Below are 19,180 nucleotides of genomic sequence, written 5' to 3' on the forward strand. Positions count from 1 at the left end.
TCATCTATATTGTGGATAACATGACAAATTGTATACAAGCAAGTAATAGAACAGCTAGAACAGTTTGTTAAGTTCAGAAATCATATCACTTTACTTGCAGCCTTTAAAACAAACCAGGAAAAGACAACATTTATGCCATGTCACGATATTATATCCAAAATCTAAGATGGTATCTTTCTCATGTCATGATATGATATAATATCAATATATTAGGTGTGAAGGTATTTTGCCCATTAACCCAGAGCAGCTTGAGTGTTAAAAAGGATTATACAGATCAATAAAGAGACTACACTCACAATATGGTCAAACCATTGCCAGATTAACATGCCATGTAGGGGGGTCCTGTGGGGAAAATAAGATGCTGGGTCCCACTGCAGTCATTATATGCTGAAATATCACAGGTTTTCTGTAGGTGTATGCTCATTTGAACACAAAAGTATTTAGAAATATGCAACATGTAAGCACATATTATCTTAAAACTTGATTTTGACATAGATCACAGCCCAAATATCAGGTACAATAATAAAGCAGGACCCCTTAAGGCCCCAGTGCCAGAAAATATTGTGCTTTAACTATTCATATATCTTTTCCCAAACAAAATTGATTATATTAAACAAATGCCACAAAATAAACCTGGGGTCTCAAGACAGATTCAGATCAGATTCAGATTTTTTATCCCCGAGGGGCAATTCAGTTTCTACAGGCCCGACCTCACACAGACAAGCAGCAATCAACAACATTTGTTCCTACAAAACAATATCAGAGGAGGCGATAAATGACCAGCGGGTCAAGTTGAGTCAAGTCAATTTTATTTATAAAACACCAACTCACAAAACACAACAGATTGACATAGAGCAGATGTAGCCTGTAATCTTTAATTTAAAGAGACCCAACATTGCCCCATGAGCAAGCATTTGGCAACAGCAGCCAGAAAAAAACTCTTTAATGGGAGGAAAGCTCAGCAGAACCTAGGTGGGCAGCCATCTGTCTTGACCAGTTGGGTTGAGACAGAAGGAGGGAGAGAGAGGGGAGACACACAGGAAAGCAAAGCAACAACAATAATCATAAAAGAATAATAGAAATATGACTAATAATAATAGCAGCATTGGTGGGCATCAAGCTGGATAGAGGCTGGTCTACAGCCAAAGAAAGCACAAAACTATGAGAAGGATGCCAAGTTAGTAACAAGCATCAATGGTACATCAATGAGTAGATGGAGAATGAGAGGGGAGGGCAGGTGCCTGGTTTGTCCTGTTGGTAATCTGGTCTTGAATCCAAACACCTTGCCAGTAAAAATGATTTCTCTGTGTCTCTAGAGTATTTCATGAATGCTTTTGCAGCTAAATGTTGCTTTAGCATCTAAATAGCTCCCAGCCTGCTGTATAGGTAGCCTATCCAAAAGTGATGTGGAGTGCAAAGTTTTAAAAAGTTGCTAGTCCTAAATTTGTGCAGTGTGATGGCATATTTATTTCAATTAAAGACAATATAATAAAAACAACCTTTGGGCTAAATAACCTCAAAAAATCATCCTTGATATGTGTCAGACACTACCTGTTGCTTCTTATCTTGCAGCGCCATTAAAAGGATTTACACCCTCTGTATGGGGGGGCTTGTAATCTGCTGCTTGTCTGCTTTGTGTTTATGCGATTAGAAAGCGTTATTCCAATATGGAGGAAGGAGGTCGCAGAGCTACTACTGTGCAGACGCGGGCACTCCTACGCCTTCAGTCTCCCTCTGTCGCTCATTGGTCCATTGAGCAGCTTCAGCACCACGCAGACTGAACAGCGACACTCCGCCGTGCAGCTCTCATCGAATGAGGATGCTGCGAGGTGTACGCTGCGCTACACGGTTACTACAGTTTATCTGATGTTTTAGCCCTACTGCCATCCTTATATTAGTCTATAACAGATGTTTACACTCGGACTCTTTGTAGCTCGTTGTCTCCCTCGTTTCGATCGCGACCAACCCGCCTGTGTCGTCTAACTCTACAAGAGGAAGCTGTTTCCCCCCTCACAGATGCTCGGACTCGCTGGTTTTGTTTGTTTCACCGGGTTTCCTTCCCGTATGAGTCGGCAGGCATGAAGGACTGTATAGCCGCCGCTCAGTTTATTGGCACCAACAGCAGCAGCAGCAGCAGCAGCAACAACAACATCTCATGTACAGTGCCGCATCAACAAGCACCGCCGCCCGACCACCGGGTCCCCCTGCCGGCGCCCCGGTGTCCGCCGGTCCCCCGACGCCTGTTGTGACATGACAGCTCGGGGAAGAAAGAAGAGGATCAAAGGTTACGGGCAGAAGGCTTGTGGGTTCAAGCAGGAGCGCGGACCGGTTGGAACCTCCAGAAGAGGGCACACCGAAACAGACAGTGTAAAGGAGAGGACAAAATCATCAAAAATTAATGTGATACTTCATTAATCCCCGCAGGGTGTTTCTCTTCTGGCGTGCAGCCTCCAGAGGGGTCAGAGCACGGGGTCAGCCACCGGTTGATGTGCTCACACTTCAGCAGGGCGGGTGCCAGCCGACACAGAGGCACTGAACCTGGATCCCTCCCATCCCCTTCTGTTACTCCACTGAAGCCTTACTTTGATTCTAATTTGGGCCTGGAGCGTGGTAGCACCCACCTTTGCCTTACAGTTTCATCTGATGCACGGCCTCATAGTATTGATACTGGTTGAGTCCCAGTCAGCAGTTTTGTTTCCAAGGCCCGTCAGGCTCACTTGGCTGCTCCTGACCATCACCTTCACCTGCACAGCCATGGGCTGCATTCAGAGCATAGCCTGTAATAAGTCACGCATCAAACGGGAGAACATCGTTGTGTATGAACTGTCTGCCACCATAGACCACTGTCCGACTGTCATTGAGGAGAACTCGCCCATAGTGCTTCGATACAAGACTCCTTATTTCAAAGCCTCGGCGCGGATTGTGATGCCCCCCATTCCACGCAATGAGACATGGGTGGTGGGCTGGATCCAGGCTTGCACCCAGATGGAATTTTACAACACCTATGGCGACGTCGGCATGTGAGTTCACACCTCTGTCACCTGGGTCCCCATCATACCCCTGTGACGTGCTTTCACATACAAACAAATTGCTGTGCGTGCGGGTTTACATGCGTGCTTGTGCACTCTAGCCGGGTCCTTGCTTGTTCATCACTCTTGTGCGTTTCACAGAGGAGCATTTGTGCACGCAGCAGGTTAACTGTGCTTGTCAGCCTCCTTCATTCAAACGCCCACCGACAGATTCTGTTCCTGTGACTTTGGCACCTAAATAGAAAAGCTGCTATTAGAGAAGCTAAACAACAGTTGCTGCTCTCACACTCAAATTGTGCCCATGGAGACATGTCCTCCCCTACAGCCCCCCTCCTCAACACACACCAGACACACACACACACACACACAGTATGTAGAAGGCTTAGAGGGGGTGTTTTAATCCTGCTGGGTTTAGGAGGTGGGTGGGTTTAGGGGTGAGAGGATGGGGGCCTGGGGTAGGCTGTCATCAGATTGGTCATGAAAGCAAATAGATGGAAAGGGGCCACCAGATGACAAAACTGTTGGGCACAACAAAGAGATAATGACAATCCGCTGACATACTGAACCAGCAGATAGGATTTTCAGGCTGCTGTCATGTTCTCACTGTAAGCTTGTGTCTGATTAAGAATGTCAAAGCATTTCAAAGTAGTTTCCTCTTGTTACCGCTGTGATTTTTCTGGTAAGGAAAAAAACCCACAACTTTTATTGTCTATATGGCTTTATACATGTACTCTGTATGAATGCCAGCAATCAATTTTCCAAACAAAAAGTCAGATATTAATGTTTTCTGACTCATGGTTATTTTTATTATCAATTAAACTGTGAGTTATTTTTGTGATTAATTGTTGAATTGGGTGACATCTTTCAATAGGTTGATTTGTTCGACCAACAGTTTAAAGCCCAGAACAGTATTACATTTATAGTGATATAAAAGATAAAACAGCCACAAAATGTTTGGTATATTTGCTTGATAAATAACCCAACTTTTAAGTGTAAAAAATATTGTATCAATATTCTGGTCTGATCAATTAATCAAGTAATTGTGACAAGATTTTTGTACATCAGGAGTAAATGTTTTAATTATGGTCAGGTAAGAAAATCACAAAATCACAATTCTTCAATCATTTATATGAATATACAGTACCTGCAAACCTAATTTGGGTCTTTAAAAAGCATTTAAAAAAACAACAACCTTATAGCAGTTGAAAGTCTCATTTTTGCTGACCTGCTCTGGTTTAACTTCTCACCTGGTTTTATACTTTGGGGTGTGTCAGAACAAAGTGGTCACAGGTGCAACAGCGTACCTATTCAACACACTAGAAACGTTTAACTAAAGGAGGCTTTGTTTCATGTTTCTCATTTTAAAAGGATAAGGTATGCAATATTCTACACTTCATATACTATGTACACAAAACCAACAAGGCATTCATCCATCTCTCAATACTTTCCCACTCCCCCAGATTTTCTGTGGTAATAAACCTCAAGCAATTTTTCCTACTAAAAAAAGAAATCCTTCAAAAAGTTATCATGAATATTTTCATTTTTAAAAGAGGCCAAACTTCTTTAAACAGCTGGAGACTGTGGTTTTTCTCAAATGCTATTAAAATACAAGCAAATAGTGATGTTCATGGTAGCTATTTTCCACTGTGGATTGATAATAGCACAGTTCATAGTAATAAAGGTCACCCAGTGCAAGGATGTGGCGCAAGGATGTGTATTTAATAGTTTTTGGAGAACCAACAGTCTGAAATATATACAATGCTCCATTCATTGTTGGTTTGATCTTTGCATGCAATTTTTTGACAGTAAGAAAAATATAGAATATAACAGGCACACAGTTATCAGATATTTTGCTGAGTCCAGTTTTACACTTTTCTCTCCCTACAGGTCGAGCTGGGAGCTGCCTCAGTTGCGGGAAGGCCTGGTGAGGGCCATCAGCGACTCAGACGGTGTGAGCTACCCCTGGTACGGAAACACAACAGAGACTGTCACCATAGTAGGCCCCACCTCCAAGCCATCCCGTTTCATCGTTAGCATGAATGACAATTTTTACCCAAGTGTCACCTGGGCTGTGCCGGTCAGTGAATCCAACACGCCCTTACTGACTAAAATCAAAAGGGACCAGAGCTTCACTACCTGGCTGGTGGCGCTCAACACCACGTCCAGGGAAAAGATCTTGCTCCACACCATCAAGTGGAGGATGAGGGTCGATATTGCTGTGGATCCATGCCTGCCTCTGGGCTCCAGGGCCAGACTGATGGGCCGGGTGCATCAGGACCAGCCACGGGTGTTGACCCGCATGGAGCCCATCCCCACCAACGCCATGGGGAGGCCCAACGCCAACGACGCCCAGGTTCTTATGTGGAGACCAAGGAGGGGTCCTCCGCTTGTCGTCATACCGCCCAAGTAGAGCGTTCACACCATCTGATTGGCCGTTTCGAGTATTACATCATAGTGAGCCATGTTCACAGGGAAACAGCAAACAGGAAAATCAGATGAAAAGTCAAATATAGAAAAGCAGATCTATGAGCAGACTTATACGAACTTTCGATGGCACAAGATCAGAGTTGCAGTCTTTTGTGCGTTATATCTTGAGGGGACGACTGCCTTAATTCCCCACCGCTGCCTTTGATGATCCAGAAAGTGTGTTGGTCTCTACTTCTGGTGCTGTCAAGCTATTGAGTGTTCAGGCCTTCACTCCAGCCCAGAACAACTGTGCAAAATCTCGTCTAACTTGCCATTAGTGCTGGAATATAACGCAAACCTGTGCTGTAGCTACTCAGGCCCAGAAAAAAAAAAGATTGAGCCTAAATACAGACCCTGTTTTAAAAAGGTTCCTCAGCCTTAATGATGATATAATAGCGGCCTGCTCTGTACTGTACAGTAAAGTGCTGTGTAAGGAAAGGTGACAGTGTTTTTGTCATACAGGTCCAAGGAGGACGACACTGCTACGGGGTTTATTCTTCACAGACAGAGATAACTATAATATCAATTGAAATGTTACTGGATGATGTGCTTTTAGAGATGATGTGAGTGTGGGTGTGCAGGTGTGTATGTGTTTGTGGTTGTGTGTTTTCTATAATGGAGCCCCCGGGTCGGGTCCAAGGCTTGCTGCTTTGTCACACTAGACTGCCTCACACACACAGACAGACGGACGGGGGCCTCGTTTGTGATTGTGATATATCGTAGGGATGTTTCAAAGAATGATTTAAAAGAAGAAGAAAAAAACAAAGATATTCAACATACATGCATCCACAGAGCTACTTTGTTTTTGACATATCATAGGAAAAGCATTTGGAGTTGGTTTTACAGTATGCACACACACTCATACATGAAGCCCTGCAGGAGCCTTTCTTTAAAAAAATCACAAATGGCCAGTTGATCCATGCTGCAGAGCTTCTCCCTCCCTGCCTTTTGAAAGCCAGTGATGCCTGTGTTGATGACAGCCTTCATTAGTAAAAAAACAAACAAAAAAAACAAAAAAACAAAACAGGATTTTGTCTTTCAATTGTCCCATCTAATCAGATTTGTGAGGTGAAGAAGCAAGGTTACTTTATTTTATGAGTAATAAAATGAGCCTGCCCTCAGTGGCTGTGACAGGACAACCAGAGCTACTGAAGGATGTGTCAGTATATGTTGTTTAAGAACAAAGATTGTACTGAAAAAGAGCTGCATTTGTGCTAAAGAACTTAAAGGATCAGTTCACCCAAATTACAAAAATATCATACCTTTTAACAGTATCCATGCCAGTATTGTGGGATTCATTTGTCCAGCTTCTTTGCTGTCAGTGAGATTTATGCCTCCAACCCAAAACAATGGAGGTGAATGAAGTTTCTTTAGTTATCACAGCTTTGAAAAAACACATTTAAAGAAGACTCTCCTCCCCACAATGATAAGCATGGTACTGTATGTCACAGTTCAGGACAATAAACGGAGAAACATTTCCCTATATATGAATGTTAACTGAGCAACTTTGTGTTTACCAGGAGCTTTTATTGTCTGAGACATGTAGAATTTCTCTTCATTAATTTTTTAAATAAAACACCAGAAATAGACTGACATTACAAAAACAACATTTTCTCATGCTAAAATCTTTGAACTCTGGTTCATGTTCATAATGATAACGATAATGTGGTGATAGCACCAGGTTTACCATCCCAGTGTTATCATGTTAACAAAATTCAAAACAGTGGACAAATTATGGTTGTAAATTAAGTAGAGAGATGGATATATGCACCAAAATGAATGATAATCAAAGACATTTAATTAGAAATAGCAATGTGTCTTTCCACAAATTCTCCTTGTTACTCTGGATAATCCACAGAGTTCCTTATTAACAGATTTTACACAGACTGTTTCTTCAGTAGAAATTGTTTACAATGAAAACTGTAATGTTATTTGTCAGTGCTTTGAGTACAAGTAGCATTTCAATCATCTCTAATGTACTGGTTTGGGTTGTAGAAATCTCAGATATCTCAAAACCTGGTCAAACAAAACCAAAACAATCAGATACAAGATTTTAAGCATGGCTAAAATGTTTTAATGTTTGTAATTCTGGTGAACGGACCCTTTGCATTATGGTTCACACAGACATAGTCTCTTGTGCCATTATGATATTTTATAAGAAAGTGTTTTATAAGGATTCCTCAGTGCAGTTTACAGAATATGAACTTTTCACATCAAATTATGTTGCTCATTGTTTTGCAGACAGGTCTATATGCTGTATTTATGTTTGTGTACGCTCAGTGAGACAGTGAATCAGGTCATGCTGAACTGCTGAGCCGGTCCAGATGAGACAGAGATGAAGAGAGACAGAGGATGTAACCACGTTATCTTACCCATGCTGCTCATTACTTTTGGTGCAAACCGAACGAGCCTTCACACAAACACACACACATACACACCTAATCTAGAGCTGTACTAGAGCCATGATCACAGGGAGGACTGTCCTGCCTGTGTGCTGCAAGCCCTGCAACACACACATAGAAGTGTGGATACTGTATGATTTAACAACATGCCTATTGTAGCCATGACACAGGAGCAGTTTGTGAAGCAAACAGCATCTGATTACTCATGTTGACAATCATGGGAAACATCTAGGGCAGCACTTTTAACCAGACAAAGGTGATCTTTACTGGTCAGTGATTTTAATCAGATATTTGGGGCTTTTATAGGGTGAAACAAAGCAGAAACTTTTCTCACGTTGCCCCAATCAAGATAACGTGTTTGTGAAAATACATTTATACTTGACCATGAGGTCACACAGTCTACTGTGTGTTATCAGGGCCTCAAGTGTCTTTTACAGTAACAGATGTGCCTGAGGACTCAAGGGCAGAGCGGTACACGGCCCTTCATCAAGAGGCTTGACTCGTTACTTCCTGAATTGTTCTGCTGATTGATTGCAGTTTGATGCAGTGATTGGTTTGAAATGACTGGCTAATGGTGTTTTACAGTGTTATATATGGAGGACATGAAACTCTGCCGTGTTACAGTCCTTTCTCTCAGACTGTCTGGCTTTTGCATGCAGTGTTTTTAAACTCATTAAAACAAATGACAAAAATATCAAAGTCTAAATTTATTTGTGTTGACGTGAAGTATTAACTTAAGCAACGTACACATGTATTGTGCAAAGGTAGATCTGTGGAGGGGGGGCGGGGGGGGGGGATTGATATATTGCAATGATTTTGCTTCACTGTACTGTAGCCTGATCATGAAACATAAATTTTGGTCAAGAAATATTTGGAGAGTGACACAATTTTCATAATTTTGGCTCTGTACGCCACCCCAATGGATTTGAAATGAAACAATAGAGTTGCAGTTTCAGCTTTAATTCAAGAGGATGAACTAAAAAAATAAATAAAGAAAGAAAAACATCAGGAATTAGAACCATTTTTATACAGGTTCCCATGATTTCAGGGGCTCAAATGTAATTGGACAAATGAACATAATCATAAATAAAATATCAATTTTTAATACTTTGTTGAGAATCCTTTGCATATATAATATAATATTCCACTTTGCAGTAAGTTTTGGGTCATTGTTCATCTGTGCTGTGATTGTGAAGCACCGTCCAATCCATTGTTGAATTTGAATCAGAACAAACAATATGAACATTAGAGTTGATCCAGCTGCTTCTGTCACATCATCATCAAACACTAGTGACCCAGTACCACAGACAGCCATGGATGCCCAACCATCACACTGCCTCCACTATGCTTGACAGATGATGTGGTGTGCTTCAGATCATCAGCTATTGCAAACCTTCTCTACTTTGTTTTCTTCCCATCATCTTCATCCTAGTACAGGTTGATCTGAGTTCCACCCATCCAAAGAATGCTGGTCAAGAACTGAACTGGCTTGTTTAGACATTTTTTGGCAAAATCTTATCTGGCCTTTAAATTCTTGAGGTTTATGAATGATTTGCACCTTGAGGTGAATCCTCTGTATTTGCTGTCATGAAGTCTTCTCTTTATAGTTGACTTGGATAATGATATATCTACCTCCTGGAGAGTGTTCTTCACTTGGCTGGATGTTGTGAAGGGGATCCAGCGATCATCCACCACTGTTGTCTTCTGTGGATGTCCAGGCCTTGTGTTGCCAGTGCCTTTTTCTTCTCAGAATAACCAAACTATTGATTTGGCCACTCCCAATGTTCTTTCAGTCTCTCTAATGGATGTTTTTTTACAGCCTAAATATGACCTGTTTCATTTGCATTGAGAGCTCTTTTGACCACATGTTGTAGGTTCACAGCAGCAGCTTCCACATGAAAATGCCACACTTGGAATCAAATCCAGACCTCCTTTTTTGACCTGCTTAACTGATGATGAAATAATGAAGGAAATTCAGCTTTTGAGTCAATTATCCAATTACTCTCGGTCCCTTAAAAAAGAGCTACCTGATAAAGAGCTGTAATTCCTAAACCCGTCTTTCAATTTGGATATGAAAACTGTGAAATTTATGAGACTGCACTTTCAGCCTGTATTAATTATAAAACTGTAACTTGAATATATTTAGTTAAATAGGTAAAATAACAAAACTTGTGTTGGTTTATGGATCTCACTGTAAATGTGTATGTTCAATGATGAGACACACAATGAATGCAACACAATAACACATTCAGAAAAGTTAAAGGAAACATTTTTCTTTTATAAAAGATCAACATATTGGTAATTAAAATAATAAAGTTATTAATTATACCCGCTTTATCCCAACAAAAAAAAAAAAGTAGTTTCAGAAAAATAACACCAGTCAAATCGTATGCAGTCCGAGATCATTTCTCTAATAGTGTCAGTGAGGTCAGCCTCAGCTGGGCCACATTCAGTAACATTTTTAATGGGTTTGCCACAAAATCAACAGTATATAAGTTACACAAGCACAGGACATAAAGAGCGGAGTGTTGATCATCAGTGGCTTTGTTATGTAATGAAAGCGCCTAATTAACGAATGAATAAATTAAACAGAAAAACTTCATTTGGATTTATAGATCACAATTTAAATGGTGCTATTATTTACACCCATGGTTAACATAATTTTCAAGTGTACAAAATCATCTTCAGACATAATCAAACTGTCCTTTTGAATTTATAAATCAATTATCATCAAATACTCTGCTGTTGGGACCTCAAACAGTGTTTCTGAGGTGTCAGGTAATATTTTATTCTTACACCCAGATCCCTGACTCCACCAGGCACACAATTATAGAGTGAAACCGTTCTGTCACTGAGACACACTGTATATTCTATCAAAGACTCCCCGCTGACTATATGTTGCCTGGCAACAAAAAATGTTTCCAAAAATAGCTGAGCAAAATGCAACATGAGAGCCATAACATAGAAAATAATACTAGTTATGGTCACTGTAACTACTACTGTTCAAAGACTTGTATCAATAGAAATGTTTTTGCCCAGAGTTTTGCCTCCCAGGCTGTTCTGATACTGCCTCCTTTGCTAGGATTAGACACCCAATTGTTGCTTCAGTGCTAACCGTGACCATCTGCAACCTAAAGCATTCAACTGCTAGAGCTTGTAGCAGTGTCTAGGAGGTCCATTTCAGGGCAAATACAATCCTACATCTGCTTTTATTGGTAACAGTGGGATGACCTAAGGCTGTCAAAGCCTTAAATACTGCAACTCTGAGGTGAGCAAGCCAACAGTTTGGGCTGGAGTTACACTACATCTAAAGATGTAACATTGAAATTCCTTTCTGTCTGCCTCTTTAAACCTTTACTGTGTATGAGTGATTGATGTGGCAGTAAAGGTGACAGGCAGTCAAACAGTTTAATGAACACAACCAGTCGGCCCTGTTGAGAATATCGCTCCAGCTCTGGAGGTGTGGCAGCCAGGATTATCTCTACAGTGGTAGTTAAAGGAAAAAAGAAGACATGCAATCCTGTTTTGCCAGTTTTCTTTTTTCATTGGTTACCCTTTCTTTCCATCTGAGGCACTTTTGGTGAGTCCCATCACAGCATTGTGCTTGCTTTTTTGTTTAAACTTCCTCTTTCACTTTTCCTATCCTGACATTGACCGTCTTTCCTCCTCTTCTCCTCTGCGAACACAATATATGATAAAGACCTTTCCCCCTCTTTTTCTCCAGTCCTCTGTCCTCCTTTCCCCTCCATGTCTTGACGCTTCAACAGGACCGCCTACTGCTGCTGTAGTGTCAGCCGTGAGTGTCCTACGCCCTGCTGGGGTTGGGGGATGGCTTGCCTTCGTAGCCATACAAGAAAGTGGCCACAATGACCAAAATGGCCCCCAAGAAGAACACGCTGTGGACGACACCAGACAACACTGTCAGTTAGAGACACTGATTATGAGAAAGAAAAGCAGAGAGGTGGAGACAGAGGAACAGATAATAAAGGTTTCCTCTACCCGGTGGGGTCAAAGTCCTGCAGCCAGAAGTACGATATAAGAGTTGACAGGATGATTGAGAGCGATGTAGCAAAGCCCTTGAGGATGTTGTCTGCATACTTGATGACCGCTGCTATGACCAGACCACCCAGCGCCTGGAGAAACAACAAACACACAGACACAGATGGACAAAGGCATGACCTGTACGGGCCGACAGGGAGTCTGATCCATGAAATAAATAGTCCGTTAGTCCAGAGGCTCAACAATATATTTGACAACTAAAGCTTGAAGTGGAGTGAGAGTTACCTGTAGCGCTACCACTGTCCAGGTGATGGTGTTGTATCCCTGGAACATCCCTGACTCTGTCACCCTTTCCCCGTCGAAGGCCAGCATCCCAAACAGGCCAAAAACCAGGCCAAACATCCCTACACACACACACACATCAAATTGAGCTGAATACACATCCAAAGTTTTCACCCTGAAGTCTGATAAGTTAATTAAAATTTATAAATTACAATATAAAACTTAGAAAAATGTGCATTGAAACTCCCAGGGTGAAAATAAATTGTAAACGGGGAGATCTTCCCATGTAAAATTGCACCAAGATCATGGCAATTTACTACCAAAACAGCTGTTAATATACTTTCTCTTGTCTATCTGATTTATTGATAAATCGTTTCAGAACTCATTTCCACTTTATTGAAATTTACATTAAATGTTTACTACTTTAGGGCTGAACATTAATCAACATTTTATTGAAATCCAATTATATGGCCTACTGCAATTTTCAAATTACAGGAGACGCAATATTTGTTAAATGTTTTAAATTTGGTTAATGTGTCAAATAGCATTTTAAATGAAATATTATTCTGCAGAGACTTACACATCATATTCTAGTACAGACTACAGAAAACATCTCTGTTTAGTACAGATCACTGGAAAAAAAAAAATCACACCATAACCATTTTAATATGTTTTCCAATGAAAATGAAATTAATGTTCCCTCTCAAATCTTATTGCAATTGAAATATCAGTCAAAATAATTGCAATTAGATATTTTTTCAAAATTGTTCAGCTTCTTTCAATGACTTCAAGAACAAGAAAAAAAACTTGGTTTTCTTCACTGCTTGTCTCTCTGTATCTCTACAGTAAGCTCCAACTCCAACATTTAGTGCAGGTGAAAAAGCTCTGAGCTCACACCAGGAATCACAGGAGACTCAACACATGCCTCACACGTTCCAGGGTAAAAATAAACTAGACAGGAACATTCATCTTAACAGAAATGCATTCGAGGTAAAAAGCCCAGCTGGCTCTCTGTGCAGGGAAGAAAGGAAACTGTACACAAACAGGAATGCTTGTTACAGACACACTGTGCTAGTGTCTTTTTCACCGTGTTTCCCACAACACAACATCACATTACTCCTGTGTTGATAGACGTGTCTCAATCAAACCTCTTGTGTTTCTATTTTCACCACTTTATGTACTGAATTAGATTTGATATGTAATAACAACTGCTATGCTGTTCAGGCCAGACTGGCAGTTGATTGATTTGATCTGACTGACTGTCACAGACCTAGCTGGATGTTGCGGACCCAGACACTCTGTTTGCTCTCCTTCAGGATCTTCTCAAAGTAGACGCCAGCGAACCCACTGGAGCAGCACGCCACCAGAACCGCCGTCACGCCGACAAACTGGGAGCCTGTGGACAGAGCCTCCTTCTCCTTCTCCTGAGTCTCGGGCATCTCAGAGGGCCACTGCCAACACCAGAGAAACACATTTGTATAAATACTAAGCAGGATTTAAAAGTCATTCTTGGAAACAATTGCGTGACAAACATCTTAATTCAAAGTCCATCATCTGTTTTTCTGAAGCTTTAAAATTCATCCAGCAGTCTTCCACAGCAGATGGAGATAGCTCAGCTTTCATCAAGTTTCACCAAATTTCACATCTGATGCCAAAACCATCTCCAAAGTAATATCCCCGACAACAGAGAAAACTCCATCTGATGAGGAGGACTGAAAAAAAGGTTGAACGTTTCAGAAAAAGTACATGGCTAGTGGATCCTGAGTAGTAGTACTTTAGTTTGTCAAAATAATACAAATTGATACAAAAGTTTTGCAGGTATTAAGTAATTTAACAGAATATTGGACAAATTGATACTTTGTCTTGATGAAAGCACTCAAGGAAAAGTGTGGGGATCAAATGTAGCAAATTTCATGGCAAACCATCCAATAGTTTTCAATATACAGTGTTTAAAAAGGACTGGTGTCTAAGATTTAGTGTAAAAAAATGGTGGTGCAACATGGTGGGCTCGTTGGAAGAGGACCTTTTTTTTTAAACTTATTCAGGGGAAATTCACTGAGAGCAACGCTCTCTTCTCCAGAAAGACCCTGATCACATTCACACACCTGCTCCTTATGCAGATATAAAGGGCTCATTCTAAGGTAACAAATCTTATTTTCAGGTGGTGATTATACACTAATTCTGTGAGCACTATGACCATGATGCTCTATGACCACGAAGCTCTATGACCACGAAGCTCTATGACCACGAAGCTCTATGATCACGATGCTCTATGACAATGAAGCTCTATGACCATGATGCCCTACGACCATGAAGCTCTATGACCATGAAGGTCTATGACCATGAAGCTCTATGACCATGAAGCTCTATGACCATGAAGCTCTATGACCATGATGCTCTATGACCATGAAGCTCTATGACCATGAAGCTGTATGACCATGATGCTCTATAACCATGAAGCTCTATAACCATGATGTTCCATGACTATGAAGCTCTATAACTATGATGCTCTATGACCATGAAGCTCTATGACCATGATGCGCTATGACCATGATGCCCTATAACCATGATGCTCTATGACCATGATGATCTATAACCATGATGCTAACAAAAAGTGTGTATAGAGGAAAATATTCCAGATGTAAGTAAATTTCTCTATGAACCTTCACAGCTTTGCAGAGTTGTGAAAATTCTGCAGAGTCTGAGTTACTGTGTTATACACTGCAGTCAGCGGGAAAAATGGGTGTTAATGCAAAAGAAAGACAATGAGCTGGTTGTGCAGAGTAAGAAATGTATTGCAGCTGAAGCATTTCTCTTTGGGTTAACAAAAAAGTCAAAAAAAGTCAAGAGTCTTTCTTTGGTACATTTCAATACGTTTACATAAACCCTGCTGAGAGAGAAAACATACCACAGATCTTGAAAATGAGGAGTGAAAATTAGCTGCATTAACACAAAGCAGGCCAATTATTTCTTAGCAGATTCACACTGGCTTTTTACCTAATGTTTGTTTGCTTGTGATGATTTGTTATTCGAGCCTTCAGGAGGTGTCATCGTTGCTATTCAAGGATAAACTCGAGAGCAATTTGCTTCGACAGGTCTGATCCTGTAGATTTATGAAGGTGTAGTTTCACATCCTCCTCCAATGTGCTTCTGTATGAGCACTCAGCCAGGATTAAGATCAAAGATCACACCCAGACTAACTTGCTGGCATCGTTTTTGTTTGTCCAAGGAGGAGAAGGAGATATCCTAACAGCCTATCCTTTTTTGACACTTCATCATCATCATCATCAGCACATCCCTCATGACCAGTAACCAATATTTATTCCTTGCTCTAATTAAGGCCTACTTTGTTTAATTTATCTAACCTTTTCTTACTGAGTAACTTACACTGAGAATAGTTTCTTTTTTGTGCCTGGCCAGTCTCTTAAAAGGGAGGTCATACAGTCTTTAAAACAAACACGCTTCCAATACACGACTAAATATTTAATTAAACATAGTCACACCTACAGAACTGGCCACACTTTTGTTCTTCATAGATTAAAAAGCACTGACAAAGGGAAAGAATATTTCAGTATGACTCCAGACAGTGCGCAAACATGTTGCTGTTTTACAAATTCTGTACAGACATAAAAATAATCTTTGAATGCAAAGACATGCTGAAACTTCCATTATAGATGAAAGTGAACAAGTGGAAAAGTCTGTGGTGGTGAGATCAGTCAGTGTACTAAGTCTGCAGCGGTTAGTCAAAAATGTACCATTTAACTGGGGAAGGAAGTGAAGGATGCATTTTCTCCCCCTGAATGTAAAGATGAGACACCCAACAGATGTGTCCTAGTTACATGCTCCACAGTCAGTTATCATAAAGACAAGCACACTTTGGAAAAAGCTGTAGAAAGCGCAGCGAGTACTGTTAATGATTTACTGAGCTTTCTACAATTTTAGCAGAATCTCTCACTACTTGAGTTGCTCAAAACATCATCTCAGTGAAACCAGTTAACATCCCCTATTCAAACATGGCTGATCAGACAAGAAGAAGAACCGCTTGAAACATTTGTAGAGAGAGATTATTATATATCATTATTATTAAAAAGCACATTTTGGTTGAATAACTTTATACCACTTTTCTGAATGATTCTTGTTTTTCAGAACTTGGAGCTGCATCTCCATAACACAGATGGTACATAAATTAAGTTATAATCCTTTGTATAATTAATATTATATCCAGTCTTGGGCCTGACTCGTCAAAGCAAACATTGTGGGAGATCTGACATTTAGATCTATGCATGAACAGCTGCACTGTCAATTTAATGTCCAAAGATTTGTTCATTTGTCTTATTATTGAGCATAAATGGCAAACAACCTCAGTCTCTAATCAAAATTAAGACTATTACCCATCCCAGAACCCCATCATCATGCACCCTTGTGCAAATGCAAATCCTGTTTATCAAAACAAGCCCTAATTCATACCCACTGATTTTACATGGGCTGCTGTTCTGATTATAAGTGGAGTAAAAGAGCACACCCATGTATTTCTTGGTAAACAAAGAAGCTATTCAGTTGTCTATTTTCAGGATGGGGAACCATCCATTCTTACAACCACTTCACATAACAAGAGACATAAAATTGCACTGAACCTGCACAAGAGCAACTCCGGCCATGAGAATCAGCAACGAGAGCCACTGGTAGACACCCAGCCTGCGGCCCAGCATGGACACTGAGAACAGAGCCGTGGTCAGGATCTTCAGCTGGTACGTCACCTAATGGAGACAAAGCGGGAAAGCTGTAAATCATCCATGAAGAAGGATGGTGGTGCCAGTTATTCAGAAAGGCATCCTGCCCTCTGTTGTACCTGGTAGGTGGCTGCGTCCAGGTTGGACAGGGCGAGGTACAACAGGTTGTTCTGCAGTGTGTAGATCCCTGAAGGGATCGCCAGCTTCAGTGTTTCTATGGGTTTGTGAGCAATTTCCTGACGAAGGACACTGTTCAGAGCTCGCATGCTGTAACCTGACGAATGGAAACAGACACATTAGACCAGAAAATATGGAAACTCAATTAGTGATTATATCTGTCAGTTTGACAGGACTTGAATTTGAAATTAGATGTGGACGTCTTTGTCTTTCTATCTGGATACTGAGACCATTTATGTGAGATCTGGACATGTCTGCTTATTCATACAAAAAGCTATGATGACAGCACTGCAGGGTTTGCCAAGTTGTTTCAATTTTCTCTGTTTATGATGCTGATAGTAAAGAAAAGAATCATTTCTGAGGTGATGGTGAGTAGGGGAGTGTAGATGCAGGTTTACAGAGTTATCTGGATAACTTTGAATATGTTATTATTACATGAGTCCATGTTCCAGATGTGAGGTTTTTATTTTTTTTTATTACAGATATTTCACTAAACATGTATCAGACAGCAGAACAGAACAACAATTTAAAAAGGAGGCCGCTGAATAAATGCTCATAGTTTAGATGTTGTGATAGTGGGAGAGGAGCAACCTGGCAAACCTGATCCACAGACTACAGAGACTAACTATAGTTCTAAAGTATTTTATAGACTATTCATTACTGGTAGGCTGAGTATTCAAACTCAGTGCTTTGTTTGTACTGTACAAGAGTCAGTAGCACAAAGTATCAAATAAGTGAAACACCAAAAAACAATTCTGGGTTTAAATAATAATTAATTATCATTTTTTAAATGTAGCGTTGTGAATATTTTTCAAGGTTTCCATGAGACATTTAGTTTACTCATTGATTAGTTGCTTGACCGAAAATTAACAAACAACAATTTTGATAATTGATTCATCATATTAAACAATTTATCAGGTAAAAACACTCTTCAGTTACAGCTTTCACATGATTTGCTGCTTTTCTCTGTCTGGTTTGGTTTTACCTTGTAAATGTGAAACTTTGGTGGTGTAACAGACTGTTGGCTGGATGAAACAAAGGATCTGAAGATAACACATTGGACTGCAGGAATTATGATGGTCCCCCTTTCACCATTTTCTGACATTTGATCAACCTCACACTTGAGTGATTAATTGAAACAAGTAATTTGCTGATCATAGAGATGCGCATTGTGGCCCACTCACTGTGCTCTTTGAAGACAAGCAGCACACAGGTGATGATCTTCATGACCTCGGCCACGACCACAGCAGAGGAGGCCAGGTACCGTGGGCCCTCGGCCTGCAGAGTGCGGGAGTACCGCATGGTGAGCACCAGGGAGGTGGTCTGGAACACCAGCACGCCCAGAGAGAGGTACTTCAGCCGGGATGAAGCCATGAGCACTGGCCGGTTGGAGGCTGGAGTGGACACAGAAAAAAAGGGAAAGAAGACAATGTTATAATGCAGTGGTAGTGAAAGGGTAAACACAGAGCCACAGTATGGAGTGGAAGAGGTCTTTTAGAAACAAAAAGAGGTGACAAAGTTACTCTCACCTTTCCTCCTTTCCTTGACGCTATAAAAGCGGCTTCACAGACGCAGAAAAGCGTCTCTACATACAATAAATCCTCCTGTGTGGTTTCAGCCTCGGTTGGTGTCTGTCCTGGGCAGCTCTGTCAGACAGGGCAGGTACTGGAGGATCAACCCAGCTGTCAAAACAGCAGCTCTTCAGGTCCTGGCGTCCATTGGCCCGCTCTGGATTCTACTGCCCGCCGCAGACCTCGCATCGTCCAGTCAGGGTCTCCACAACCACTGAGGCATGATTCACTGTGACTGCGGGTTCACTGGAGTCACAAGAAACAATAAAATATACCGAAAAACGCTGCAAAAAAGCCAAAGCTCATACATGTAACATCCTGGACGACTTCCGTGTACAGACTTCTTCCTCGTCTCCTTGTTAAGACTTCCTGTGCGACCGTGCGCCACCTGCTGGTGTGGCAACAAACTGCACTACTCATATTTATGTAAAGGAAAAGTAACACTGACACGTTTTCCTCCTTAATTATTCCTCATGTTCAGTTATCTGAAGCTAATATGAATCTTCAGCTGACCAAATTAATTA

At 41.0% G+C, this 19,180-nt stretch overlaps 2 protein-coding genes across 2 annotated transcripts; one reads left to right on the forward strand and one right to left on the reverse strand.

Moving 5' to 3' along the window:
• The first annotated feature begins 2,739 nt into the window (after window positions 1–2,739).
• Window positions 2,740–5,439, forward strand: fam78bb (family with sequence similarity 78 member Bb). The gene is made up of 2 exons (XM_053322817.1): window positions 2,740–3,020; window positions 4,917–5,439. The coding sequence occupies exons 1-2, from the start codon at window positions 2,755–2,757 to the stop codon at window positions 5,437–5,439; spliced, it is 789 nt and encodes a 262-aa protein (XP_053178792.1). The 5' UTR covers window positions 2,740–2,754.
• Window positions 5,440–10,165: 4,726 nt separating this feature from the next.
• slc35a3a (solute carrier family 35 member A3a) lies at window positions 10,166–18,972 on the reverse strand. Its single transcript, XM_053322816.1, has 8 exons — window positions 18,615–18,972; window positions 18,270–18,479; window positions 17,028–17,182; window positions 16,813–16,935; window positions 13,449–13,629; window positions 12,182–12,300; window positions 11,897–12,030; window positions 10,166–11,793 (listed from the first exon to the last, which is right to left on the reverse strand). Exons 2-8 carry the CDS (start codon window positions 18,457–18,459, stop codon window positions 11,703–11,705), a joined length of 993 nt encoding a protein of 330 aa, XP_053178791.1. The 5' UTR covers window positions 18,460–18,479; window positions 18,615–18,972; the 3' UTR covers window positions 10,166–11,702.
• Window positions 18,973–19,180: the final 208 nt, after the last annotated feature.

Source organism: Scomber japonicus, chromosome 7, assembly GCF_027409825.1.
Source record: "Scomber japonicus isolate fScoJap1 chromosome 7, fScoJap1.pri, whole genome shotgun sequence".
NCBI lineage: Eukaryota > Metazoa > Chordata > Actinopteri > Scombriformes > Scombridae > Scomber > Scomber japonicus.